The 27,160-nt window shown below is 39.5% G+C and overlaps 1 protein-coding gene across 1 annotated transcript in view; it reads left to right on the top strand.

Annotated features, from left to right (window-relative positions):
- Xrra1 (X-ray radiation resistance associated 1) overlaps positions 1–27,160 on the top strand; it is a 62,636-nt gene that overhangs the window by 6,841 nt on the left and 28,635 nt on the right. Inside the window, exons 3-7 of the mRNA XM_027942746.2 lie at positions 4,231–4,415; positions 7,392–7,463; positions 9,145–9,217; positions 12,338–12,435; positions 17,557–17,690. Coding sequence (XP_027798547.2) covers positions 4,231–4,415; positions 7,392–7,463; positions 9,145–9,217; positions 12,338–12,435; positions 17,557–17,690 — 562 coding nt within the window. The remainder of the gene's footprint in view (positions 1–4,230; positions 4,416–7,391; positions 7,464–9,144; positions 9,218–12,337; positions 12,436–17,556; positions 17,691–27,160) is intronic.

Genomic DNA, 27,160 nt, shown 5'->3' with positions numbered 1-27,160 from the left:
TAAATATTGTCTGCGCTGAAAGGAACAAGGGATCCTCAGAGAAAACGATGTTTGCAGGGCTGGGGCAGGAAAAAAATACAAGTTGAGCCTGGAACAGCTTGTGATGCCAGAAAATAAAGAAGTACTCAGAAAAATGACAGGAGCAGGTTGAAAGGACACAGGAACCAAACAAGAGAGCTTATGGCCAAAGCTGGAACAATCTGGGCAATGAAATAAATAACGGTAGGAGTGTGTTGTAAACCATAGGATAAATAAATATTCATGAGTCCATACTGATGCAAATAAGTATTTGAATAAGTAAATGGGGGAGAAGGAAAAGCCCTTCCTTACAGTATAATCCAATTAATAAATGTAGAATAAATGAAATAGGAAATCACTATTCAAACATCATAGTAATTTTTTGCAGGTAACAACCATGGATGTTGTCTCAGTCAGGGTTCTCAGAGAATCAGGACTAGTAGGGGAGAGGGGGGGGGAGAGAGAGAGAGAGATGGACAGACGGACAAACAGAGAGAGACAGACAGTTTTTCCCCCTGGAATTGGTGTATGTGATTGAAGGGGCTGAGGGAACCTTTGAGGAAAAGCTAATGCTATAGTTTTGAGTTAAGATTTATTTTTCTTCCAGGAAAACTTGAAGGAGAAACCTCAGCTTTTGCTCATAGGGTCTTTCAATGGATTGAGTGATAGCCACCTCCACTATCAAGTATAGTCTCTTACTAAACACCAAGTGATTGTAATATCAGTTTCACCTACAAAATATCATCATGGCAATACCTAGATTGGTGTTTGACTGAATAACTGTATATTATACCCTAGTGAAGCTGACACATAACTATCGCAAATGATAAAGTAAGTTTGATGAGAAACAGGACATTTGAATAACCTTAATGTATATTAGTTAATTTTGAAGGGAAAGATAGTAACTTCTCAGTAGAGAGACCAGGCAAAGACCACTTTAACTGATCAAAATTAACATCACCAGAAATAGGGTTCAGTGACCTTATGAACTCTCTGAAATGATGCTCTGAGAAAGGCACAACTTTGCTTCTGTGGTGGCTTTGCCAAGTGCAAAGCCTTAATCTAATCTTGGGGAAAAAAACATCAAACAAGTACAAACTGAGAGACATTTTACAAAAATATTTGACAAGTACTCTTCATAAGTGTCAAGATTACACAGGAAAAAGAAAGACTGGGGAATTGTCATGAATTAGACAGACTAAGGAGCCATGACAGCCAAATGCAATGTGAGATCCTGGATTGGACCTTGGAGCTGATGAAGGACATTAGTGAGAAAACTGGCAAAAGTCAAAGAAAGGCTCAGATTAGTAACCAATACTGTACCAATGTTAATTACTTGGTGTTTAGTCATCTTTTACATTGCTATGACCAAAATACCCAACAAGAAAAACTTATAGGAGGAAAAATTTATTTTCATTCATGGTATCAAAGGTTTACAGATGACTGACTCTAATGTTGTGGGTTCAAAGTAAGACAAAACATAATGTAGAAAGGACATGGCAAAGAAAGCTGCTCCCCTCATGACAGCCAGGAAGCAGGGGAAGGGCTGGGGGTGGAAGTGGTCACAGGGAAGATTCCTTCTTCCAGGCCATACCCCACCTGCCTGCAGTTACCACACAGTCCACTCATTTCACCTCTGAATATTCCTGCAGAAACACAGGAGCTTTGGGGGGACATCTTATTTCAAAACCATAACATTCTGCCCCTGCTCCCCCCACTCTCAGTCTATCTCAAAATGCAAATGCATTTAGACCCCAAGAGTCCCACAGGGATTAACAGTATCAGCATTGCCCAAAGCCCAAGTCCAAAGTCTCCTCTGAAACTCAATGTAGATAAGTTCTTTGCCAGAATGTAATACAAATGGCCTCAAGTCCAATTCCCAAGAGAATCCTCATTTCCCTCTGAAACTCCATGAGCAGAGTCTGTATTCCTATTGGCATTTTGGTCTTTTGTACTCCCATAGGAATTGCCCATTAAACTCTGCCTACAACGTGCTGAGGCTTTTCCAGCCTGCATTTCCAAACTTTTCCAAATTCATCCCACAAACCATTTCCAAAGGCTTTTGTACCACATGGTCATGTTAGTCTCAGCATTAGCCCCGCTTCTCAGAATCAATTTCTGTTTGAGTCAGCTCTTTTATTGCTGTGACCAATATACCTGACAAGAATAACAGTAGAGGAAACGTTTATTTTGGCTCATGGTATCAGAGGCCTCAGTCCATAGGTTGCTGATTCCATTGGTCTGGATCCAGGAGGAAGCAGAACATCATGAAAAAAGAGCAGCAGTGGAGGAAAGCTTCTCAGCTCACAGGCAGAGTCAGGAAGCAGAGAGGGTGGGGAAGGAGCCACAGGGAAGATGCCCGGAGTAACCTACCTCTTTCAACCACACCCTGCCTGCCTATAGTTACCACCAGTCCATTCAAACTGGGTGGACTGATTAGGTTATAGTTCACACAGTCCAGCCATTTCACTTCTGAATGGTCCTTCAGAAACACAGAAGCTTTCCGGGGACATCTCATGTCAAAATCTTAGCACTTGGTTTCAGTAACTGTGTTATGGTTATGTAAGATGTAAACATTAGGGAAACTGGGTAAAGCCTGCAAGGGAACACTGTATTATTTTTGAAACTTTTCTGGAAGTCTAAGATTATCTCAAAATGAAAAATTACAGAGGAACAAACAAGTAAAAAAAAAAAAAGACTCTCTCTGGATCCCCTTTCTGCTAGAAGCCACCCCATTACAACCTTTTACTGGGCTTAGGGGACTTTTCATGACTCTGCTGACCTCTCCAGCCTCATTTCTTTTTCCTCATGTTGATCTCCCGACACACTTCAGGCCTTTCCTTTTGGCCACATTGAGAATTTTGGCACCAACTTAAAAGTCTCCAGGAGTCAAGGATATGAGGATAGGGTAAGGGAGAATCAAAGTCCATACCCAGGACTTTAGGGGCAGCTTGTGAAACTGGTTACTTGGACTGCCAGGCCCAGAGTGGCTCACATAAGAAGCAGGATTGGCAACAGTGATCAGATTGGGGAGGGAGCCCCTGAGGCAAGGTAGGGGCTGCTTCAGAAAAGAGCTGGTGTTAGAGGCACCACACTGTTTTCCATAGCTATGCTGTTCTGATCTTTCGTACCTATAGTTATTTCTTATTCTTTTCGTTCTGCCTAGACTGCCTGTTTTTTTTTTTTTTTTTAAATCTCCATTAGTGAACTACTTTCAATTTACTAGATTTTGCTTATGTTCTAGGCTTCCAGAACACCTAATATATTATTGAGTTTTGGGGGGGTCAGGGCTTCTGTTTTATTTATTCATATAACTCCAGCTTCCAAAATAATGTAGATGCCCAGAAAAGTATAAATAGATTATTGTATTGTATTGCTATGTCTCAAGAATTCATTAAGTCACTCATTTAGCAACAATCACAACATGGTAAGCTCTATGCAGGCCTCAGGAATACTGAGATGAAGGAATCAGATTAAGTCCCTGCTGTTACAGAGCTTCCACTCTAGGAGAGAGATGGATACTAATAAGCAATAAATAAAACAATCACAAATTGCAATGAAGGCCATCAGTAAATAAACTGCTAATATAAGAGAAAGCAGGTTTCTGATAGGTGGACTTACCAGTAAACTTCATACTCTTCTTTTTGCACACATAAATTTTTCACTTCTTTTGATAATTAACATTTATTGTTTATTTGCTTGTTTGTTTTAAATGCCAACTGCCCTGTCATTTTCCTATTTTGAGTTCCTTACACAGTCTTTCATGCTGGTCTGGGAAGATGGACACCATTAAGGTCACACATTGGTTTTACCTAAGAGATGACAATGGGGGGAGTAACTGGGATCTGTTTTCCTAAGAGGGGATTGGGAAGACTTTACAGAACAAGAAGTACTTGATCTTGGGTCTCAAAGAAACAGTAGAGTTTGGATATGAAACACATTACGTAAAGAGTTGGGCAGTTTATTCTACCTCTTGTAGTCTAAGCCCTTTCATCTTTGAAAAAGGGCAGTAATATGTCCCTCACTGGGCTTGTGTGCCGGTTAAAGGAGATAAATATGTAAACACCCCTACCCAGCAGTGGTGCAGAGTCTGGTGCATATTATGTAATCAAGAGCTAATTTTTATTTTAGTGTTACAGATAACTGTCTTGTAATTGCACTCACAGCTTTGGAGGAGTGTAACCCTTCTCACTGAACTGATCTTCCCAACAGGACTAGGACACTGGTTAGTGACTCGGAAAGGTAACCTCAAGAAGAAGCCCAAGGGAATGGTTGAGGCACCCACTGAAGGTCAGGAATGCCCAAAGAAGATTTCTTTTGACGGTGTGGGGAAGAAAAGGATTCAGCGGGAAAGTCAAGGGGACGTTCCTGAACATCTCCTGGATCGTGCTTTTCTGGTGAGAGGGCCTCCTTTCCCAGTCATTGTCTTTGGCTTTCATGTCTTGCTGAAGGCTAAGAGCTGACTAGGTATTATTTGAAGCCTGGGCCAGGCTTTATGAAGACAGCAGGGAGGCTGTATGGGAGACGGAGCAGGTAATTTCACATCTGCTTTCTGCAATGCCTCAGTGGAGTTACAAAGAAAGACACATTTTGTAAATCAATATTAATGGCCAGTCCAATACTCAAGGCTCCCTGAGAAGAACTCTCTGGCAGCTACTTTGTTCCTAGATTCTACTTATGGTTCCCAAGAGATGGGTGTGTGCATAGATCAGAGGTTGAAAGAGATTTTGTTGGTTTTGTCTTTCCTCAATTGGGTAATACCAGCTCTTTGCAGAACGTGTGGAATTTGTTTCATTATTTCCATTTCTCATTGAGAATGAGGAGGGATATGTCAAGAGCTTTGTAATGTTTTGAACAACCAATAAAGAAAAAAGAGAGAGAGAGAATGAGGAGGACTGAAACAGCAGTACTGAGGAGGGACAAACACTTTCCATAGTGGTCTTTCCCCTCCTCATATCCAAATACAGTTGGCCCTGCATGTCAATAGTTTCCACATCTACAGATTCAAAACATAAAAACAAAAAACAAAACAAAAATGTTGCCTGTATAGAACATATGCAGATTTTTTTCCTTATCATTATTCCCTAAAAAATACAGTATCAACTATCATCTATCATTTACATTGTACTAGATATTATAAGTAATCTAAAGATGTTTCAAGTATGCAGGAGGATGTGCATACATTATGTATGAATATTGCACCATTTTATATAAGGGACTTTAGCATCCATATGTTTTGGTTTCCAAGGGAGGTCCTGGAACCGATCTGTAGCAGATACTGAGGGACGACTATACATATACGTTTCCACATTTAATCAGTATAGCTTGCTACCTGTGTTGCCACTTTGGGTGGCAGAAGCAACATCAATGCTTTTTAAAGTAATGAGGTATCCACGCTACCTATTGGATAGTTTCACTTGAGTTTTTCACTGGCAATTCATATTGAACTACCACACAATTGTCCTACTCCAAGTCCCAAGAAATTGCTTTTTTCCATTATTTACCATACTATCTCTATTTTGGCACTACTGTCTACTCAAGTTACCAAGCCAGTAACCTAGGGTTTCACTTTATCCTAGCCTCTCCTTCCTATCCAAGTCCTGGCAGTTAATAAGAAGTTATCAGTCTGTGTTTTCATCTCTGCTGTCATTATCCTTAGCTTGATCACCATCATCTATTATTAGGATAATCCAGTAATTTCCTAACTAGTTTGAACCAATTGGAATGCTTTTTTTTCCCATATAAAAACAAGCCAGAGACATTGTTTAGTGTAGACTAATTTACTAGTTTCATAACATCTTCCAAGAATCAGGTTCCTTCCATCTTTCTGCTCTGCCAATCTCAGGACATTGATATGTCCTTTGGCTAATTGACTTCATGGTCCCAAGATGGCTGCAGCAATTCCAGTCATTACATATAGAGGATAATATTCAGAGTAGAGAAGGGATGGTCATTGCTTTATGTCTATTTTTAGAAGTATTTTTCTGGTTACCTACCCCTACACTTAGCAGCCAGTATCTCATTGGCCAGACCTATATCACAGTCATCCATTAGAGGAATGAGACCTCTGTGATTGGCTTAGACAGATTAAAACTTATCCCTTGCAGCTGGGGCTTAAGAACATATCCACTTGGAGAAATGTGAATAACATTGGTGTTTATAATAAGGAAGGAATATAAAAGTGATTACTGGGAAGGTAACAATACCTGCAACAGTGATGTTTCCTGTTCTTTCGTCCTTTCAATGTGTATCAGACTTTTTTCCTTTTCAATGTGTATCAGACTTACCAATTTTTATAAAACTACTATAAGTCCCTGCCAAAAAAAAAAATCTCTGACAGCTTTCTATTGGTTATTGAATAAAACCCACACTCCTTCCCAGAGCCAACATGGACCCACATGATCTAAGGACTGCCTCTCTAACTTTGTTGTGGTTTTCATCCTCTCAAAAGCACCTCACTTTCTCTTGCCCATCCCTACCACCCACTCTCATGGGACCAACTCCTATTTAGCTTTTAAGTCTCAGCTGAATTTTACTTTCTTAAGTAAATATTTCCTCATTTTCAGGCTGAAGTTAGGACCTCCTGTTACTGTCTCCCATAGGATCTTGAATTTTTCCTTTAAAATATTTATCACATTGATAAATGCTTGCTTGCCACTTGGCTTCCCAAGAGATTGTAAGCTCCATGAAGTCATGACATGTTCCTGCTTTTTCTCCATTGTCTTCCCAATACTTAGTTCAGAGACTAAGTATAACAAAGAGGTATCATAATTAACAGAACAAAGGAATGAGGTTCCATTAAACACATATAGAAGTTCCAAAGCTGGGATTTACTTCTAACTCTTTAATTATGTAGTGTGATGTGGTAGGCAACAGAGCATAGTGTTTAAAGATTAGAGATTTGGATTCAAATCATAGATCTATCAATTAGTAGCTGTAGGATCTTAGGCAAGACACTTTACATCTCTTAACCTCATTTAAAAAGGAAGATAATGCTACCTATGTCAAAGGGTTTGGTTAGGATTAGAAGAAAGTTTGTTAATATATTTAGCATAGGATATGGCCCAAAGTAGTGCTAAGTAAATATTTGGTGAATGAATAGATAAATAAAGAATTTTTATAGTAGAGTGCTCGCCTAGCATGTGTGTGGCACTGGGTTTTATATTCAGCACCACATAAAAATAAATAAAGTCATTGTGTCCATCTACAACTTAAGAAAAATATTTTAAAAAATAATGAATGAATGAACAAACTAACAAGCAAATTATGACAGACTATGGGATTTTCCCAATAAGACAACATGGAACAAAAATAGCTTAATTAATTACATTTTATTGTGGCCTCAAGAGCTGACTCTCTGTCCTGTGTCCCAGCTGAAGCACCACCATGTGAGGAAACCATCAGACCTGTGCAGCATCAACGTGAGTGGATTGAAGTTATCCCAGGTAAGGCCAGCAGCAATGATGTTGGGTGAGCCAGATCTGAAGTGGCACTTGCTATTCTAGTTTTATTTGTTATGCCTCCGAAGTCCCTGGGGGCTGAAAATATGGTCATGTGGAAGGAGGGCAGAAAATACCAGCAAAGACTCAATGAATGAAAACAGTACTCAGAAACAAACTTTTTTTTGGGTGGGGGGTACTGAGGATTGAACTTAGGGGCACTCGACCATTGAGCCACATCCCCAGCCCTATTTTGTATTTTATTTAGAGATAGGGTCTCACTGAGTTGCTTAGCACCTCACTATTACTGAGGCTGGCTTTGAACTCGAGATCCACCTGTCTCAGCATCCTAAGCCCCTGGGATCACAGGTGTGCACCATGCATGGCACCCATCCAGAAACAAATTTTTTGTTTGCTATCAATTCAGTATTGTCATTGTCTCATTTGATATGAATTAAAGGAACTTACCTTATGAGTCTGGTTTTTGAGTTTGCCCTGTAGAATTTTGATCCAGTGCAATTCCTTGTATAACACTGAGTTTCCAACACAAGAGCCTGCAATCTGATAGGAGTATGTCATTAGAGAAAACAATTATTAGAGAAACAATTATTGTAATAATGGAAAATTAGAAATACATTAAATGTGCATCCATTGGGAAAGGATAGCTTTTAACATACTCAAATAATGGAACACTATCAAGGAATTTAGATGGATGAACTAGGGCTACATGTATCAACACAAATAATGTCAAAAAAGCCACATGTAGGGCTGGAGATATGGCTCAAGCGGTAGCGTGCTCGCCTGGCATGTGTACGGCCTGGGTTCGATCCTCAGCACCACATACAAATAAAGATGTTGTGTCCGCTGAAAACTAAAAATAAATATTTAAAAAAATTTCTCTCTCTCTCTCTCTCTCTCTTAAAAAAAGCCACATGTATCAATATAAGTCAATCTCAAAAACATATCAGTAAGTGAAAAGGCAGGTTGCAGAACAGATATCTATCATATGATTTACTTAATAGAAAGTTTTAAAACATGAAACAGTAATCCCAGCGGCCTAGGAGGCTGAGGCAAGAGGATTGTGAGTTCAAAGCCAACCTCAGCAACAGCAAAACACTAAGCAACTCAGTGAGACCCTGTCTCTAAATAAAATAGGGATAGGAATATGGATCAGTGGTCGAGTGCCCCTGTGTTCAATCCCTGGTACCAAAAAAAAAAAAAAAAAAGCATGAAAACAACACTATTTATGGTTGCTGAATATACCCCCATATTTGGGTATTTATACATAATACAACAGGAATGGGAATGATGATCATCAATTCAAAATTGCTATTATGGGATTGGGGAGGGAAACTTGGAGGGAGGTTATGATGGTGATAGTCATCCTCTGTAATGGTTTCTATCTTTAAAGAAATTTCAAGCAAAAAATTCATGTTTATTAAAACTGGATAAGATTTACATAGGTCTTTGGAGTATCCGTCACTATGCTTTTCTTACATTTGAAATATTTCAGAATAGAAAAAGCATAGCAGAAAAGCCCTCACAGCCCTTAACACATTGCTGCTCTGTGCTAAGGGTGGCTCTTGTCCCTTTAGGTCTTTGTTCATTCTGACAGCAGCTCTGAAGCTTCAACAAGGTTCCCTTTAGGGAACTAATGTTGTGTTTTTCCTGAAATGTCTTCCTACAGGTGAAGGAAAAGGACTTCAAGCACTTTACTTCTGTGATTTATATCAATGCCTCAGAAAACCTGCTCCCTCTAGGTGAGCTCTTTCTTCTTGAAAACTGTCTCCTACCTCCTGGCTAGCACAGTCAGTCACATGTGTTAAGATTTGTGTCTATCCATCCATGATTGGCCACTTGTCTGTTTTGTGGAATGCAACATTCTGGGTGCGGGGAGAGCACATAGACCTCAAGGGCAGTCCCGTATCGGTACATTTCTCTGTGAGCTGCTGCCTCTCTCTCTCTCTGTAAATGGGGATAATTCCCTTCTTCCTCCCTTTGCAGGCTACCTTGCAGACTGAGATGAGATAGATGTTTCAGCCTGTAAGTGCTCCTAGAGGAACAGAAAGCCTTCTTTCTTAGTTATTTAGCAAATCCACAGTGACCCCTGCTGGTGAGTGCTTGGCCTTTAGAAGGAAGCGAGTTTCTATTCCAATGAACTTGTCTGGTGGGAGACATGGGCTTAAATATAGCCAGAGCAGGATACAGTATAAGCAATGATAGAGGGAATCAGGAAATGCTACACAAGCATATAAGTGGGACTTAACCCAGGCTGGAGAGTTAGGAGGAACTTCCGAGAAGAGGAAGAATGAATTAGGGCTACATGAATTAATACAAATGAACCTAAGACAAACAGAAGGGGAAAAAAAGGAAAGGAAAAAAGAAAGGGCAATAAGAGTGACTTAGGAATTTGAAGACTTAAGAAGGTGGCAGGGACTCTGTCCTCAAGAGCCTTGAGTGACTCGGACTTAATCTAGCAGGTGAAAGACAGTCTTGGTAGACTTTTAAATAGAAAAGCTCTTGGTGGCTGTCAGCAGGGTGGACTACAAGAATAGAAGATGAAGGCCAGGAAACCTGAGAGATGAGACCTGAGCCAGGGTATGGCAAGAGGAGTGAAGGGAATTGAAAGAGAAAGACTCAGGAGGAAGCAGAAATTATAGGACTTGACAGGCAGTGGGAGTGTGAGGGGAAGGAGGGATCAAGGGGATACTCACTAAGATAGCATACTTGGGGGAGGCAGGTTAGGAGGACATAGGATGAGTCCGTTTTGTTGCATTGAGTTTGAAGGGTATTTTAACAAAACACCTAATGAGATCCCAGCCCTTGAGGAGACAGTGTGGTCTCTTGACTTACAAAGTGTGGGCTTAAAGTAAAAAGACCAACAGGCATGTGATTATCAGCAAGGCTGATAATCAAAACAACTCCAAGATGCTATTTTCTGCCCATCATATATTGGCAAAAATGAAAAGGACTCACAACCCATGTTGGTATGGAAATGGATATTTGTATATTCAACAGGTAGAAATATAGTACATTGTCATGACATTCTGGAGGTAGTTTTCCAGTGTCACTCAAAATTATAAGTAGGCATTGCTTTAATGGAATAGTTCAGTTCCAGGAATTTATTCAATAGAATCACTCTTGTGCAAGGAACTTCATTGAAATACCCATAGAGCAGTCATTTATTAGGCCTTACTGAACCTTTTGACTCACAAGCCTATTGTAGGCCACCCTGGACACTAAGCTCACTTAGAAGGCTCAAAATAATGCTACACGGTTGTGTAGTTCTCTGTTGTGGAATCCTTGTGGCCATCCATGAAGCTGTCCCCATGGCCATCCATGAGTCATTCTCGAAGGCCTGCCCCAGGTGTCACTTCAGGTGTGAGACAATGAGACTTTTATTGGGTGGATGCAGGGGTCATCCTGGCTTAGAAACCTCATTACCCCTGGGTGCAGTGGCACACACCTATAATTCCACCTACCCAGGAGGCTGAGGCAGGAGGATCCAAAGTTTGAAACCAGCCTGGGAAACTTCATGAGATCTTGTCTTGGAATAAAAAATTAATAAATAAAAAGGGCTGGAGATGTACCTCAGTGGGAGAGTACCCCTGGATGTAATCTCCAATAGAGGAGAGAAAGAGGGAAAGGGAGAAAGGGAGGGAGCAGGAGAGAGACAGAGAGAAAGCTAGCTAGCTTATTGCCTACAGGAGTCAATATTCCTTGTGATACTCCATAGGCATAGCTAGATGCCCCCCCCCCCAAAGGATATGTTACAGAAGTCACCACATACAGGGAAGCATCTTCTTCAGGTATTTATAGTTTATTCATAGTCTCTCCTGCTTCAGATGCAATATACCAATCTGAAGGCATTTTTACCAAAGCATTATTGCCTAGTAACACAGTTACCATAGCATTTGTTTCACGTTACCAGAGAAACGGGCAGAAAATTAACCCAAGGTCCAGTTCTCATGCAGAGGGGGAAAAGCTTAATTACCTTTTAACCACATAGCCTAAAGCCTATCAATAGGGGAATTACAGAAAATAATTAAAGTATTAGATAGATCTATATATTTTAATGTGGAATAATCTTCACATCGTACTATTAAGGGGAAAAAAACATCAGAATACAATGTGTATGGTATAATTCCATTTTTGTAAAAAGAAGTGTGTGTATTTTTTTTTTGGTAGTTGTAGATGAACAGAATGTCTTTATTTTATTTGTTTCTATTTATGTGGTGATAAGGATCAAACCCAGTACCTCACACATGCTAGGCAAGTGCTCTACCACTGAGCTACACTCCCAGCTTAAGAAGTGTATGTATTTTAATATATGCATGAGAAAAAGTGTGTGTATTATACATGAAAAAGTGGTGTATTATACATGAAACTTTTAATCATTATCTCTGGGTATTGGGATTAAAGGGAGCTTTTGTTTTTCTGTGATGTTTGACTACTTTGGGTAGACATGTTTAACTTCTGTAATCAAATAATAGAGATGGGCTCAGTGGTAGAGCACTTGATTGGCATGCACAGGTCCTGGGTTTGATCCTCAGCACTATAAAAATAGGTAAATAAAAAAAAATTTTAAATGGACTTTGCATTTGGATAGACTTAGATTCAATTCTTGTTTTTTCCATTTACCACCAATTCCATTTCTAGAAAATTATTTATCCTGTCTGAGTCTCCATTTCCTCAGCCATAGAATGGAAGTAGTAATCCCTGTTTTTGAGGGTTGTTAGAGATTTAGAGGTTATATACATAAAGCACCTTCCACAGTGCTGGACCTGATCCAGGGGGAACCCAGTGAATGGTCATTACTAATACATTTCTCCTAAGTCCTTTACAAGCTGCAGATTCTCTCTTTCTTTTCTCCCATGTAGAGGCATTTCACTCATTTCCAGCCTTAAAGGAACTGGAGCTCGCATTTAATGGCATCAAGAGAGTCTACGTGAAATATGGAGACTTTAAGTTATTAGAAGTAAGTTGGAGGTAGGGAGATTTTGGTGTCCACCTATTTCCCTGTAAGGTATGAATATGGGGTTCTCTACTAGTTACAGCTTTGTGAAGAGACTCTCTGGGCCTTTACATCCAGACCTTTACTTCATGGCTGGCTTCCAGAGATGATGGTGGTGATGGTGGGGCTATAGGTGTGGTGGTGATGATAATGGTAGTGGTGATAGCAGTGAGGAAGATGGATGATACCTATGGCCATTAGTATGTGGTCCTAGAAAATAAATGCTAAGGATCATTCATGTTCAAGAGAGTCTGTGCAGTAAAGTGAATTTAAACTGAGTATCATAGGAGGAGGAGTTTGAGGGGAGATCTGGATCCAGCGAGAGTTGAAGAGCCATAGAGGTTAAAAGCTAGGTGCAACGTATTGGGCCAGCTAAAATGGTGATATTATGGACTGATGTCAAAGACCCATCCTGGGCTGAGTGAGCTGGATCATAGTGGCCTGGGGTAGAGCAGTCTGTAGGCCTGGTTCATAGGCCCAGAGATAAGGATGAAACAAAGTAGGACTCCTGTGAGTTCTGCAGCAGACTCTAGACATATGCACATCTGCAACTATTCTCTAAACCCCACATCAAAAATATAGAAAATTTTGTTTCTACTCTTGTTTTTTTTTTTCCTAAATTCAATTCCCATAGTAAGACATTTTTCATGCATGTCATCATACTTCAAGTTAATTGCTTTTCAACTTTCACAGAGTCATGAGGGCCACTTTTCATGAAGGAATTCAATTTTTGTAACTACTGTTGGTCACTGCACATAGAAAATTAAGAGCAAGAGCCAGGATTAGGGCCGGGCACCTGGCCAGGCTCATTCTCACTCACTGAGTGGCCTCTTCCCCACATGCTGACCTCATGATAAAGCATTGCCAGTTCACACCTTAGAAACTGCCTGCATGTCATGATCTTAGTGTTCACCTAGGAATTGGTAATTTCAATGATTTAACCTGAAATCATCAAGGGTCAATTATATACACAAGTCTCACTTACCTTGGTCTTATCAGAGAGAAGGACCTTCCACCTTCCACAAGACTGACTTTTTTCAGTTGATGGCCTTTATATGCCAGAGTTTCTTAAAAGTTTTAACTTCTTGAAATGGCCATCTCCTAAGTTGAATTTTAACCACTGAGTTACATTCGTAGCCCCGCTTTTTTTCCGTTTTATTTTGAGACAGGGTTGTGCTGAGTTGCTGAGACTGGTCTGAAGCTTGCAATTAGCCTCCCAAAGAGCTAGGATTACAGGCATGTGCCACCATGCCTGGCTGCATTCTTAAAGAATGCTATATTGAATGTAATGGTAACTTCTCCCCCATGACTTAAAGCCACATTTAAGATAGCAGTGATTGACTATGTGTTGAGACAGGAGTGGCCCTCAGACTTGTCCTGGAAGTCAAGCTCTGGAAAGTCCAAAAAAATCAAGAGAAAATAAATTTACAACTTATGCAGTTTGGTGCTATGTTAAAAAAAATTCATGGTAGATTTTAGTGTAGAATGGGAAATGGGTCCTAGATGCTCTAAAGATACAGGAAGCTATTTCTAGCACTTTAGGCCTGGGGGCCTATTAAGACTTTTCATTTATGTGTTTTACTTTTTCAGAGAATAGTCACTGAGCTCTTATGTGATGGTTATTATGCCAGGCATCATGCCTTCCTTCATCCCACCATTCCAAACCCTTGTTTGAAGTGCCATTGGCCAGAATGGGGGACACAACCACAGGCTCTGCAACTGGCTAGTTTGGGATCTAATAGTTGCTCATGGTTGAGTTTGTTGGTAACCTACTTTATAGTTTGATAGAATCTGATGAAGATTATTTAGCTAGCAGATCCAACCTTACCCAAGGGTGTTTATTTACGAGAGAGTAGACCAAAGTTAGGGTATAGAATACAAATGAGAAAAGGAAATCTCCAGATTAGTCATTTGTTTTCTTCTCTGTATGATTTGCAAGAGCTCCCCAAGAAAAAAGGATAAACCTGTCATATATCATGAATTTGCAGCTCACAGTAATGAATACTTTGATGTATAATAAAACTTGATGTGACTCAGCAGATACACTAGCCAAGTTAGGAATCTTCTGTCCTTGTTTGTCAGAAAGGCTGCCCAGGAGGAAGAGCCGAGAGTAGATTTCTTGTTTTTTTCAGTTATAGTTGGACACAGTACCTTTATTTCACTTATTTATTTTTATGTGGTGCTGAGGATCGAACCCAGGTCTTCCACGTGTGAGACATGCGCTCTACCGCTGAGCCACAACCCCAGCCCATTCAGGAGTTAATTTAGAAAAACTCAACTTCACCATGATTTGATTCTCTGCTGACATATCTGAAAACAGTGCAGGTGGATCCCTCCCCAAGCAGTGAGAAGACCTTGTTTCTAATCAGTTCTGCCAGTATTTTGACATGCCTTCTTGACCAAGTAACTCACCTTCTCCAGAACTATTCTGTGTCAGCTCTGAAATTCCATGACCTGTGATTTTAAAAATGTTCATTTCTTTGAGCTGCCCTTAATTTCATGGAGAGCAAATTTGGATCCAACATTAAATCACCAAAGCAACTAGAACAGGAGTCCACAAACCTTTTATGTATGAGGCCAGATAGAAAATATTTTAGGTTTTGTGGTCTATGTGGTCATAACTAAGCATACATAGTCATACCTGTCATATCTAGTCAGTTCTGCTGTTGTAGAAGGAAAGCAGACACAGGTGATATGTACACAAAGACCATGGCCATCTTTCAAAAACTTTATTTATGATGCTGAAATTTGAATTTCACATAATTTCTACATGTAACACACGGCTCTTCCTTTATTTTAATTTTTTAAATGTAAAAATCATTCTTAACTTATGCCATGCAAACAGGCATCAGGCTGGATTTGGCTCACAGGTGTTGGCTTGCCAGCTTCTTCTGACCTGGAACACTGATGGAACAGCTCAGCCTGGTTGGAATGGAGAGTGAGACACAGTGTAGTGTAATGACAGAAGTGCCTGGAGAGGTGGCAGAAGAGAGACTGTGGAGAACACTGGAAACCTTGCTAAGGAGCTAAGACCTTATGGATAATAGGGACCCATTGGAGAGTTTTAAGCTGAGGAGTGGCATGGTTAGAACTGTATTTTAGGAAAACTATTCTGACTCTGTTCTAGGAAGAATTAGAGGGAACAAGTGGGAGGGATCTTAAGGCAGTTGATTAAATCCACAGGTCTTAATGACTTCACATATGAGTTATGAGGGAGAGAAATTCCCTCACTTTTACCTGGGCTGATCTGAGCCAGCTTTCCAGGCCTTCCTCCTCTCTTTGCTTCAGCCAAGTGGGAAAGGCCTCTTGGGTGAACCCTCAAATGTTCAATTTGCTGATGAGGGTGCTTGGGGGCTTTCCATGGCCTGATGTATCTTACCGAGCCTTGTCTCATCCTAGTAGCTCCTGTCATACCTCAACCACTGCAGCTCTTAGAGCAAGCCAGGTGGCCTCCTGCTTTATGCTGCTTCCCAATCCAAGTGTCTTTCTGCCCTTTACAATATAGTGAATACCTACTAGTCTCTGATGACAGCTCCGGTGACATCAGTTCTGTGATGCCTGCCCTGATCCCTGATAGACCTGACCATTCTTTCCTTGTGCCCTATGAGTTTGTGTCCAGACATCTGTTCCAGCAGCATTGCTACTTAACAGAAGTGTATGTGTGTGTGTGTGTGTGTGTGTGTGTGTGTGTGTGCATGTGTATAGCTGCTCAAGCCATTTGAGTGCTCCCAGAGCGCAGGGAGTGGTCTGAAGGAAGCCTTCAGCATATAGTTGACTTATGAAGGGATGATGATGACAGCCAACATTAATTAAGCACTTACTATGTGTTAGACTCCAGGATACAGGCTACAACTACTCAAGAACCACTTTTTTCCACTATATAGCTAGGAATCACAGGTTATGAAATTTGTTCAACTCACGTAGACATGACTTAAACCTTGATTTTCAGAGCCAATCAGTCAATTACTACAGCAGAATCAGACCAAACTCAGTGACCTGCAGCATGCGTTATGTCTGACTGACTATGTGACACTGATGAGGCTGATTAGAGACCTTGCTTGTGCTCCAGTTGCATAAGACACTGAAACAGCCCTTTCCATAGGCTTCAATGTGGAGGGTCCATACAGGGATGAGCACAAGAAAAGGGGGTGGAGGGAAGGAAGCCAGCTTGTATAGAAGAGCTAAAGTAAGTATCTGGAGAAGCTCAGGAGAGAGAACAGAGATTGGGCACATGTCATTTATCCTACTTGCCTTTATCTCTGTGGAGAGAAATAGCTTTCTGACAGGCCCCTGGACCCCAGGCAACCATATTATGAATCCAGGTGGCCAGTTAGAAGGCAGTTGATACTGGGGTGACCATTTGGGGACTTTATCTTTATAAAACAGTTAATTTCAGATAATTTTAAGTGTTTATCTACTTTGTGCCAAGTCCTATGCTAGATCACAAGAATACAGTGATCCAGTGGCCTGACCCTTGACTTCAAAGGGTTACTAGTCTACCACTATGTGCCAGACATTATATATGGCACATCCATATGTCTATAGTATAACATATTCCTATTATACAATGTATAATTGTATCATTATTCCCCATACATATATTCAGCTGTCTCAGATGGCCAACTTTGATAAATAACTGGGGCAGTTCAGATAAAACACTCAAAGTCAGGTGAGGAAGAGATGCCATCTAGCTGAGGAATTAGGAAAGTTTTTTTTTTTTTTTAATTTTATTTTACATAAGGAGGCAGTTTTCAGTTGGGGCTGGGGTTTGGATGCATGGAGGTTTCAGTGAAAAGCACAAGCCAGGAGCTGTAGGTGGGATAGGTGGAGCAAGGAACAGGGAGGGATCAATCTGGCCTGCACCATAGGATAAACAAAGGTTTGCAGTCGCAGCTAAGGCTGGAAAAGAGGCTGGGAACTGGCTCTAGTAGGCTTTGAACATTAATCCAGAGATGCTTTTGATCTTGTGGGTGGTAATAGTGCTTTCCAGAAAGGGAAAAAATGTAGCCAGCTCTCACCTCATGTAAGAACATTATGGTCATGCACAGTGCTTCTGTCCCCCCACCTTTTGTCTTCACATGGTAGTTCTTGGACCTTTCCTTCAACAGCCTGACTTCAGAGGCCATCTGTGATCTGGGGATTCTGCCACGCCTCCGTGTCCTGCTCCTCACAGGCAATGGGCTCACCTCCCTGCCACCCAATTTGGCTGTTACCGAACAGTAAGTTCTATATCCTTGAGTCTATCCTGTGTGTTTCCTCAGGAGCCTTTGTCTTGGAAGTGCCAAAAGACAGGCCATAAGTGCTCAAAACAGGGAAGGCCACTTACTGAAGCTCCCAGGAAAGGACTTGGATAGGTTCCTCCTCTTTCCTGTGTAATGTTAAGAGAGACCCAGGTGTTTGGTGAGCTGCTTCCTTTGCCTCTGCTGGTCATTTGTAAACTGTAGATATTATTCTTACCAGACACTTCCCCTTAATGAGCTCCAGCTGAGTAAGTCTATTTACTAGTTTCTAAATAAGCTTTGTATGTTCCTACTTTGCACATTTGTTGAAGACATTCCTTCTGGCTACAATGTACTGGACCTTCCTCTCTTAATAATAACACGTATGAGGTGCTTGCTATGTGCCAGACACTATCCTCAGCACTTTACATATGTTAAACCATTTAATCCTCAGTGACTATAAGGTACGTGTACTATTGTCATCCTCGTTTTTTAGATTTGGAGATTGAAGCACAGACAAGTTAAATGATTTCCCCAAATCTACAAAGTTAGTCAGTGACAGAATCAGGATTTGAGCTAAGTTCATCTGACTCCAGATTCTCTTTTTATTTTTTCAGTATTGGGGATAGAACCCAGAGCCATGTGCATGTTAGGCAATACACTACCACTGTGCTAGATGCCCCCCTTCCAGCCCTTCTCTTATGTAAATTCTGTTCATATTCCAAAGCCCAGCTCAGATTCTCCTACTTTCCTTGCCAGAAGCCTTTTCTGATTGCTTCAGCCCATGCCACTTCCTCCCTTCTCTAAGTATCAAATGAATTCAGTGTTTTCCCAATTAGTCTAGTCCTGAGCATGCTCTTTTGTGATTTATGTTTCATAAATGTATGTGTATATTTAAAAAAAAAAAATTTTGTAGTTGAAGATGGACAGCATGCCTTTATTTTATTTATTTATTTATTTTTTACGTGGTGCTGAGGATCGAACCCAGTACTATACATGTGTAAGGCAAGTGCTCTGCCACTGAGCTACAGCCCTGGCCCATCTGTGTATCTTTATACTAGATAGATGTGTGGATGGTATATATAGCCTCCCCAAGAAGGTTAGGAGTTCTTCAAGGGCAGGGGCTCTGTCTTGCTATCTCTGGTATTCAGCTCCTAGGTACAAATCCAGTGCACACAGTAGCTAGCCAATGAATGCTGATGTTGATAGTGAAAGTCATGTAGTGTTAATATTCATAGCCACAATGGAAAATTTGATGGAGATGATAGTGATAATGGTGGCTAGTTAGTTGCTTAAAGGGGGTTGGGATCATTATATTCGGATTTCATTAATTAGATTCATTCTTTTGTTTTCAAGTGACATGAGTCCAATTCTAACTAGTGTAAACAGAGGGAATTATTGGTTAGTATCTGAAAAGTCCTAAAATGAACCTGCTGAATTCATTTAGTTAGATATGAGTGGACAGAATGTTGTCAGGACTCTATGTACATCTCTTGTCTATTTCTTGGTCATATGTGCAACTTCTTTCCATCTGTCACCTGCTCTCTCACACACATGAACAAGTTTTTGTTTTCCTTTGTGTTGGCTCTATTTTTAAGCAAGCTTTCTCCCTGACAAGACATGTCTCAGTCAGATTCTACCACTCAAGGTATTACAAATAGAGGGATTTCTGCTTTCTTAAGGAGAGAGATAATAATTGATATTTTAATATGAAAAATTCAAACATATATAAAAGTAGAGTTAATAGTAAAATGAATTCCCATGTACCTATCACCCAGTGAGTATCACTTGACAGTTATGAAGTCATAGCCAATCTTGTTTTATCTATGCCCCATCATAACTCAGTCTAGATTATTCTTAAGAAAAATCTGGAATGTATCCAGCCATAAATGAATCCAGCTAAAAATGAATTAATCCATAATTGAATCAGTAGATTAATATAATTTTGTGTATAAATGCTCTAGCAGATGTCCCTAAAAGATAAGGGCTCTTTTAAAAATCACACCCAGTGGGGTTGGGATTATGGCTCAGCAGTAGAGCACTTGCCTTGCACATGTGAGGCCCTGGGTTCGATCCTCAGCACCACATAAAAATAAAGGTATTGTGTTCAACTACAACTAAAAAATAAATATTTTTTTAAAAATCACACCTAGTGAATCTTTATTTAACCTAAAGCATCACCAATGATAAAGGAAGGAGTTGGTTACTTAGTGTTAGAAGATCTGGACAAGCAATTAGAGAAGAGGGGCATGGATGAACAAAAAGAAAGAAGGATTGATACCTAGAGATCAAAAGCCACTAACACTGTTGAATTGGAGCCCACAAGTCTGTACCTGCTGCTGTGCTTCTAGAGAGGTCATTGCTTTAATTCTAGATATACTGAAGATGTGCTGCCTTGACCTCTGCCAACACAGTTGCCACTTCAGTACTACTACTGGGGTCATACAGGAAGAGATGCCTCTCCCCTGCTCTGCCTTCCAGTCTCTCTCCAGTCCCTTTCATTGACAATACCTAACTGGAAACCAATTGGAAAGTCAGTATGGGAAGTGTAGTTAGGGGGTATCTCCATATACATAGCAGAACATAGAGGAAGGGATAATGGCCGAGAGCATATAGTCTGATGACTAGCACCCCTGACCCCCAGGAACCCTAACATCCACTCTCCTTTTCTCCATGTTTAATTTCCACACAACAATAGTAACCACAATGTGCTTTGACCTAACCTAAAGAAACTTTTCCTCTGATACTAAAGACCTCTCTAAAAAGGGATGAGACAAGGTTTCATCAGTTACTGTATTCATCTCTGGATGACATTATGTTCTCTTCCAAAGAAATTTATGGTTATTTTATAACCTAAAAACTAAGTTGCAAAATCAATCACCACTAACAATTTATATATGCAGTATTTACCCACATGCACATACATATGCTTACAATAAAACTAAAAAAGAAGAAATGCATATGAAAATATTCATAGTTATTGCAATAATTTCTTCTTAATTGATCAGGAAACCACAGTGGATATTGGTGAAGCCTTCCATCACCCATTCAATGCTCCTTTGCTTTCACCTACCACCTCAGCTGATTAGGTTTCTTTTACTGGTTTAGTATTCTAAACCTTCACTCCTGAAGGAGTCCTGCTTTTATTGGGTTGCTTATGGCTCTTTACTTTTAGTAAAGGACATGGAATTGAAGGTGAGCACCAGATATTTCCCTAGATTTCAGGTATATATATATTACCTTCCTCAGTGTATAACAACAATCATGTTTACTTTAGGAATATGTATCAATCACCCAGCAAATACAGTAAGCCCTTCTTTGCCTGACTGTTGGTTTAGTGAAATAAGAGACCTAAGTGTCCAGTAACAATCTCAATTTCCAGTTCAGGGAACCATTCTTGTGTCCCTCGGAACTCCTCTCTTGTAAATTAAGACTTTTAAATTAGAAATGCCTTAAGTTGCAGAAATGAGAAGCAAAAATTCTCCAAGTGGATTATTAGATATAATTTTAAGAGGAGCCACTTCCACTTTTGTTAATTAACTCCAAAGTCCTTGCTATGAGAAAAACAGCATCAGTATTGGTTGCTGGTTTATGTGATGCACTATTCTATCTGTCAGGGCCCCAACTTCCCCATTATAGATACCTGGTGTAGTAAATAAATTATCAAAGGCTATTTCACCAGAAGATTCTGGGAAGATGGTGAAGTAGGAAGCACTAGAAATCTGTCTCTTGACCTAAACAACAAATGCATTGGTAGAATCTATCTGATGAAACAATTTTGGGACTCTGGAGTCTACTTAAGGATTACATCTTCCAAAGGAAGCCTTGGACAGCAAACTGAAGATAATTTCAGTTTATAGCTTATCCCCTAAGCCTAGTCACATGGCAGGTAATCATGCATGTATTCTTGAGGTAACTCATGTGCAGCTTGTAGAAACAGATGGAAAGAAACGTCTCTGCTCTCTAATTGTTGTGGATCTATGTTCTGATCATTGATTGCTACTTGTGATCATTAGGTGCAGACACAGGTTGGGCAGCCATTGTGACACACATGCACAGCTGTTGTAAGCCCCTTCTTTCCCAGCTGAAGGCACTTCCAGAGAATTTAAAGAACTGACCAGTTTTCTTTATCCACCTTCATTTGTCCCCTCACCCTTGGGAGCCAGACATTAAAGTCTAAGACAATCAAAAGCAACATCAGGTATGAAATAAAATAGAAAGTTACCACAAACATCGAAGGAAAGGCACAGATTTAGAAGAAACCTAAGACCTTAGGTTTTTACCTTGGAATGATTCTTGGCATGGAAACAGCCTACAACAGTCAGAAACAAAAACAGAAGAGAGCCAATCTTGGTGAAAGGGGAGAATCTGACTTCAGAGTTACCATATTAATAGATTCAAATACCCAGTTTTTAGCAAAAAATCATAAGGCATAGAAATATATAAGAAAGCATAGGACATTCAAAGTAAAATAAATAAACCAACAGGAACTATCCCTCAGATAGGTCAAAATAAGATACCCAAAAAACTAACAGAGGGCATGAAGAAGGTCTACAAGAGGATATACAAACAAAATGGAAGTAACAAGATAGAAAAACTAAAAAGAAATCAAAACTAAATTCTAAAGCTGATTATAATAACTGAAATGAAAAATTCACCATAAAGATTCAAAGGTATATTTGAAAAGACAGAAGAAAGAATCAGTGAATTCAAAGATAATTTATCAAGTCCAAGGAACAAAAAGAAAAAAAGGTTGACTTGAATGGAGAGTAAGGGACATGTGGGACACCATCAAGCAAATCAACCTATTTATTGTGAAAACCCCAGAGGAGGAAAGAGAGAAAAAAGAGCCAAGATATGCTTTAAAGAAATAATGGCCAAAACGTCCTAGGTTTACATGAATAAAAGCATCCATGAAACTGAATGAACTCCAAGTAGGATGAACTCAAAGATATTCTTGTAGAGCCACATTATAATCAAACTGTCAAAAGACAAAGAAAAATCTTGAAAGCAGTGCAAGAGAAGTGACTTGTCACATACAAGGGATTCTCAATAAGACTATCAGCAGATTTTTCATCAAAACTTTGAAGGCCAGAGGCATTAGGCTGATATATTCAAAGGGCAAAAATAAATAAATATTGTCAACTAAGAATACTATAACCAGCAAAACTGTTCTTCAGCAGTGAGGGAGAAATTAAGACATCCTCAGATAAATAAAAGCTAAGAGAAGCTAAGGGAATTCATTACTTTTAGATCTGCTGTGCAGGAAATGCTAAAAGGAGTCCTGCAGATTGGAAGGAAATGACACTAGACAGTAATTCAGACCTATAAGAAACATCATTGTAAGTGAACTAAGACACAGAAAGTCATGTGTAGTTTATCTTCTCTTATATATGGAAACTAGAGGGAAAAAGAAGGATCTCACAAAAATAGAAGGGAGAGGAAAAGATGGATCTTACAAAAATAAAAGGGAGACCAGTAGAGCAAAGGAATGGTAGCAAGGGAAGGGTGGAGAGGAGGGAAAGGGTATGTACAAAGGAATGGAATTAACCAAATTATGTACTGTGAATGTACAAATATATCACAATGATACATATGTATACTTTTATGTATAACTTTTTTCTGTTGGTTTTTTTTTTTTTTTTTTTTTTTTTTGGTGCTGAGGATTGAACCCAGGGCTTTGTGCATGCAAGGCAAGCACTCTACCAACTGAGTTATATCCCAGCCCTATGTATAAATTTAATGCATCAAATTTTCAAAAAGTAAGAATAATCTCAGTAAAGGTAGATACATGGGCAATTTTTAAAACTAGTATTATTGTAACAGCAGTTTGTAATTCCACATTTAAAATATTATGGGCAGAGAAGAACAATCTGTATCCAAAAAAATACACGTGTAATTATTCCATTAAGAAAAAATAATTGCTGCTATTTTTTGAAGGAAGGTATCTATGGCAGTCAATCTTGTACTATTAAGCTGCTCACTATCCCCAAAATAGTGAGCAATGGCTTCTGCTACTGCCAGATTGTGTTTTCAGTAGAGGTGATAACCAGATTAGCTTTGGTGAGGACAAGTGCATAGCCTTTATCTGTACTTCTAAGGTCATTTTTCAGTCCTGAATATCCAGGAGAAAATGAAGTGACATTCATGTAATGGATCACTTTTCTACCTAATCATTGAGAGTCATCTATAGTCATATGGCATATAATTAAATCTTCATATTCTCTATTCATTCTGAGAGTCCATTCATGTAAGTTTTCTCCAGACCTCCCTGTTAGCATTTTTCATTTTTTTCCAAGCTTTCACTATTCAACTAAACCATTATGTCACTGCCCATGAATCAGCACAGATCTGTGCTTCTGGCTATTTCTCCAACCAACAAATATAACAGTCAGATATATACTGCTCTAAGTTTTGCCTACCTGGAGGATTTATCTTACCCTGTCTTTTAGGTTGCTACTGTGTGGGGCTATAATAATTCAGTAGTTCAGTTTTGGTTGATGTCAGCATATCATGCAAAATCATGATAGGTGCCACTGGAATTTGAGTCATATATTCTCAAAACTTTTCCAGACTTGCTGGAGACTGATCTCAAATAATGTTTTCTCTACACACAAAAACAAATAGTATGTAATCTCACCATATGTGAATATGTTAATCTCATAGAAGTTGAGAGTAGAATAGAACAGAGGCTTGGGAGATAAGGGGGATGAAAGGGATAAGGAAAGGTAGACCAATGAGTACTGAGTTATAGGTGGATAGGAGAAGTAAGTTCTGGGTTCTATTTCACAGTAGGGTGATTATAGATCGTAAATGTGTTCTATATGTTCCTGAAAGCCAGAAGATTTGAGGAGATAGCTCTGCTTATCCATATTTAAATATTATGCAATGTATATATGTATCAAAACATCACATGATACCCCATGAATATGTACATTTTTATATGTCCACTGAAAAAAATTTAAAATATTGCTTTCACTTGATAAGGTAGTTCTGTTGCACATTCAATTCATGATGAGTGTCTCAGGTCACATGGTCACTTAGTGTCCCATGGCCAAGTGATTAGTCTGTACCAACATGCAGTTGTAAGCCAGAAACTTTTCAAAAAAGAAAACAATTATCATAATAGCACATAATTTTGCTCAAAAATGATTTATCCTCTTGGTACCTACAAAAGATTCTATTCATAGCATCTTGCCATTTATCATCCAAGCCAGAACATATTTCAGAGGGAAAAAAAGACATTATTGATAACTATTTTGGAACAACAGGTGAAAACTCAAACTGTCCTTGAAAAGCAGACTGTCCTGTACACCTATTTGCTATAGTCCAGTTGGATCAGTAGAGTGGTAATCCCAATGGAGGAGCAACTTGTGCTGCAGTCTGAACCTAATCTTGCTGTGGGTTACAATGAAAACTGATAACCTTACAGGATGCTTAGTAAATGGAACAAAACAACCCAAATGTTTTATGTGAAATCCAAAAATATTTCAGAAGGTGCAGGACTTTGTATTTCACATTGGAGTTATATTCCAATGCAGACACCTGGACACCAAGAAAATTAAACAAGATGGCAGTCCCCTGAATTTGTGTGGGGTTTCTCTCCATCCTGTGCCACATATGTTTCTTACTAAGATATATAGAGTATGTGTGACTTTCCCTGATCACTAGGTTCAATCAGCATGATGGTCTGTAGGATATCAAAATAATCAAGATCCCTGTGTAATAGATTATGATAGTGTTTAAGAGTTGATGTAGCCCTGAGGGAAGAGGACAAAGGTGCCTTTCAGGTGAAAGCAGGGTATTTCTGATAGTTCTTGCTCATTGATAAAGAGAATACATCTGACAGATTCTTAGCTGTATCCCAAGTGCCAAGAACTGTGTTGATTTACTACAGTAAAAAGATTCCAGAGGACAGGGGTTGTGGCTCAGTGGTAGAGTGCTCGCCTAGCACGCACGAGATGCTGGGTTCGATCCTCAGCTCCATATAAAAACAAAATAAAATAAAGGTATTCTGTCCAACTACAACTAAAAACTATTAAAAAAGGTTCCAGGACTGGGGATATAATTCACTGGTAGAGCATTGTCTAGCAAGCATGAAGCTCTAAGTTTGATCCCCAGCAAAAGGGGAAAAAAATCCACTTCTGAAACAGCAGCTAAAATTGGAATTAGTGCATGATTAACCTCATAGAAATCTACAAGTCTTCTGCCAGATGTGGTGGTGCATGCCTGTGATCTCAGCAACTTGGGAGGCTGAGGCAGGAGGATCTCAAGTTCAAAGCCAGCCTTAGCAACTACCAAGAATAAGCAACGTAGCAAGACCCTCTCTCAAATTTTTAAAAAATAAATGAATAAATAAATAAAGGGCTGGGAATGTGGCTCAGTGTTTAAGCACCCCTGGGCTCAATCCCTGGTACCAAAAACCAAAAGTTTGCACAAGTTAAATAAACACTGGGTATTAAACAGGACTATCATAGGAATCACTATCCTTCTATCTTTTTTTATTGATTGATTGATTGATTGATTGTGTGCTAGAGATTGAACCCAGGGCCTCTACCAACTGAGCTATATCCCCAGCCATCTTTCTAATCTTTAGTGCTTATAGTCATCTCTGTAGTTCTCTATGGGCTATAGTATTATTTTTGGTTTACTGTTGGGGAAGAAAAGTCCCTGGGGTTTCAATTGACACTTTCTTCTACCTCTTTCACTTTGTTGGTCAATAAACAAATACAGGTATTCTACCAGTTGTTTAGTATGTCTATTTCAATTACACATTTAGGAACTAACTACAAAGAAGGTTTATGGCTTCACTGGGTCTATTTAGCCTAAGTCTAAACTTCTGTTCTTTTGTCTGACCTTCATCCCCCGCTTTGAGTGATGGACCACCATGCCATTCATATCCCCAGACATTAGTACCAATTTGCAGATATTGTCTAGTAATTTTATAATCCTAGTTTAGCACTGCTCAGTGGAACTTTCTGCAACATTGGAAATGTTCTATACAGACATTGTTCTACGTGGTAGCTACTTGCCACATTGTGTAAAAAGTGGTTAGTGTGAGGGAGGAGCTAAATTTTCAATTTTATTTAAACTTAATTGGTTTAATTTTAATGTAAAAAGGAAAGTGACTGAGAGGCCTCTTCTTGTGGGCAACTTGCATTACTTTTTTCCTCACCAGATTGAGAATTTCTGGTGTTCTACACTAATAACTCCAAGTCCTCTTAATCTCTATAATTAAGTTATAGAGATTGAAATTGTTGGGACTGGGGTTGGGGCTCAGTGGTAGAGCACTCACCTTGCACATGCGAGACCCTGGGTTCGATCCTCAGCACCACATAAAAATATATGAATAAAATAAAGGTATAAAAAAAAAGAAATTGTTTGAAGGTCGCCTTCAGCTTCTGAAAGGACTGCACAGTTTCTAGTGCACACTTCCTCCCAGGGTATGTCCTTCAGTCCCCTGAGAGCAT

The sequence above is a fragment of the Marmota flaviventris genome, chromosome 9, assembly GCF_047511675.1.
Source record: "Marmota flaviventris isolate mMarFla1 chromosome 9, mMarFla1.hap1, whole genome shotgun sequence".
Taxonomy (NCBI): Eukaryota; Metazoa; Chordata; class Mammalia; order Rodentia; family Sciuridae; genus Marmota; species Marmota flaviventris.
This window is presented reverse-complemented; position numbering and strand designations above follow the sequence as displayed.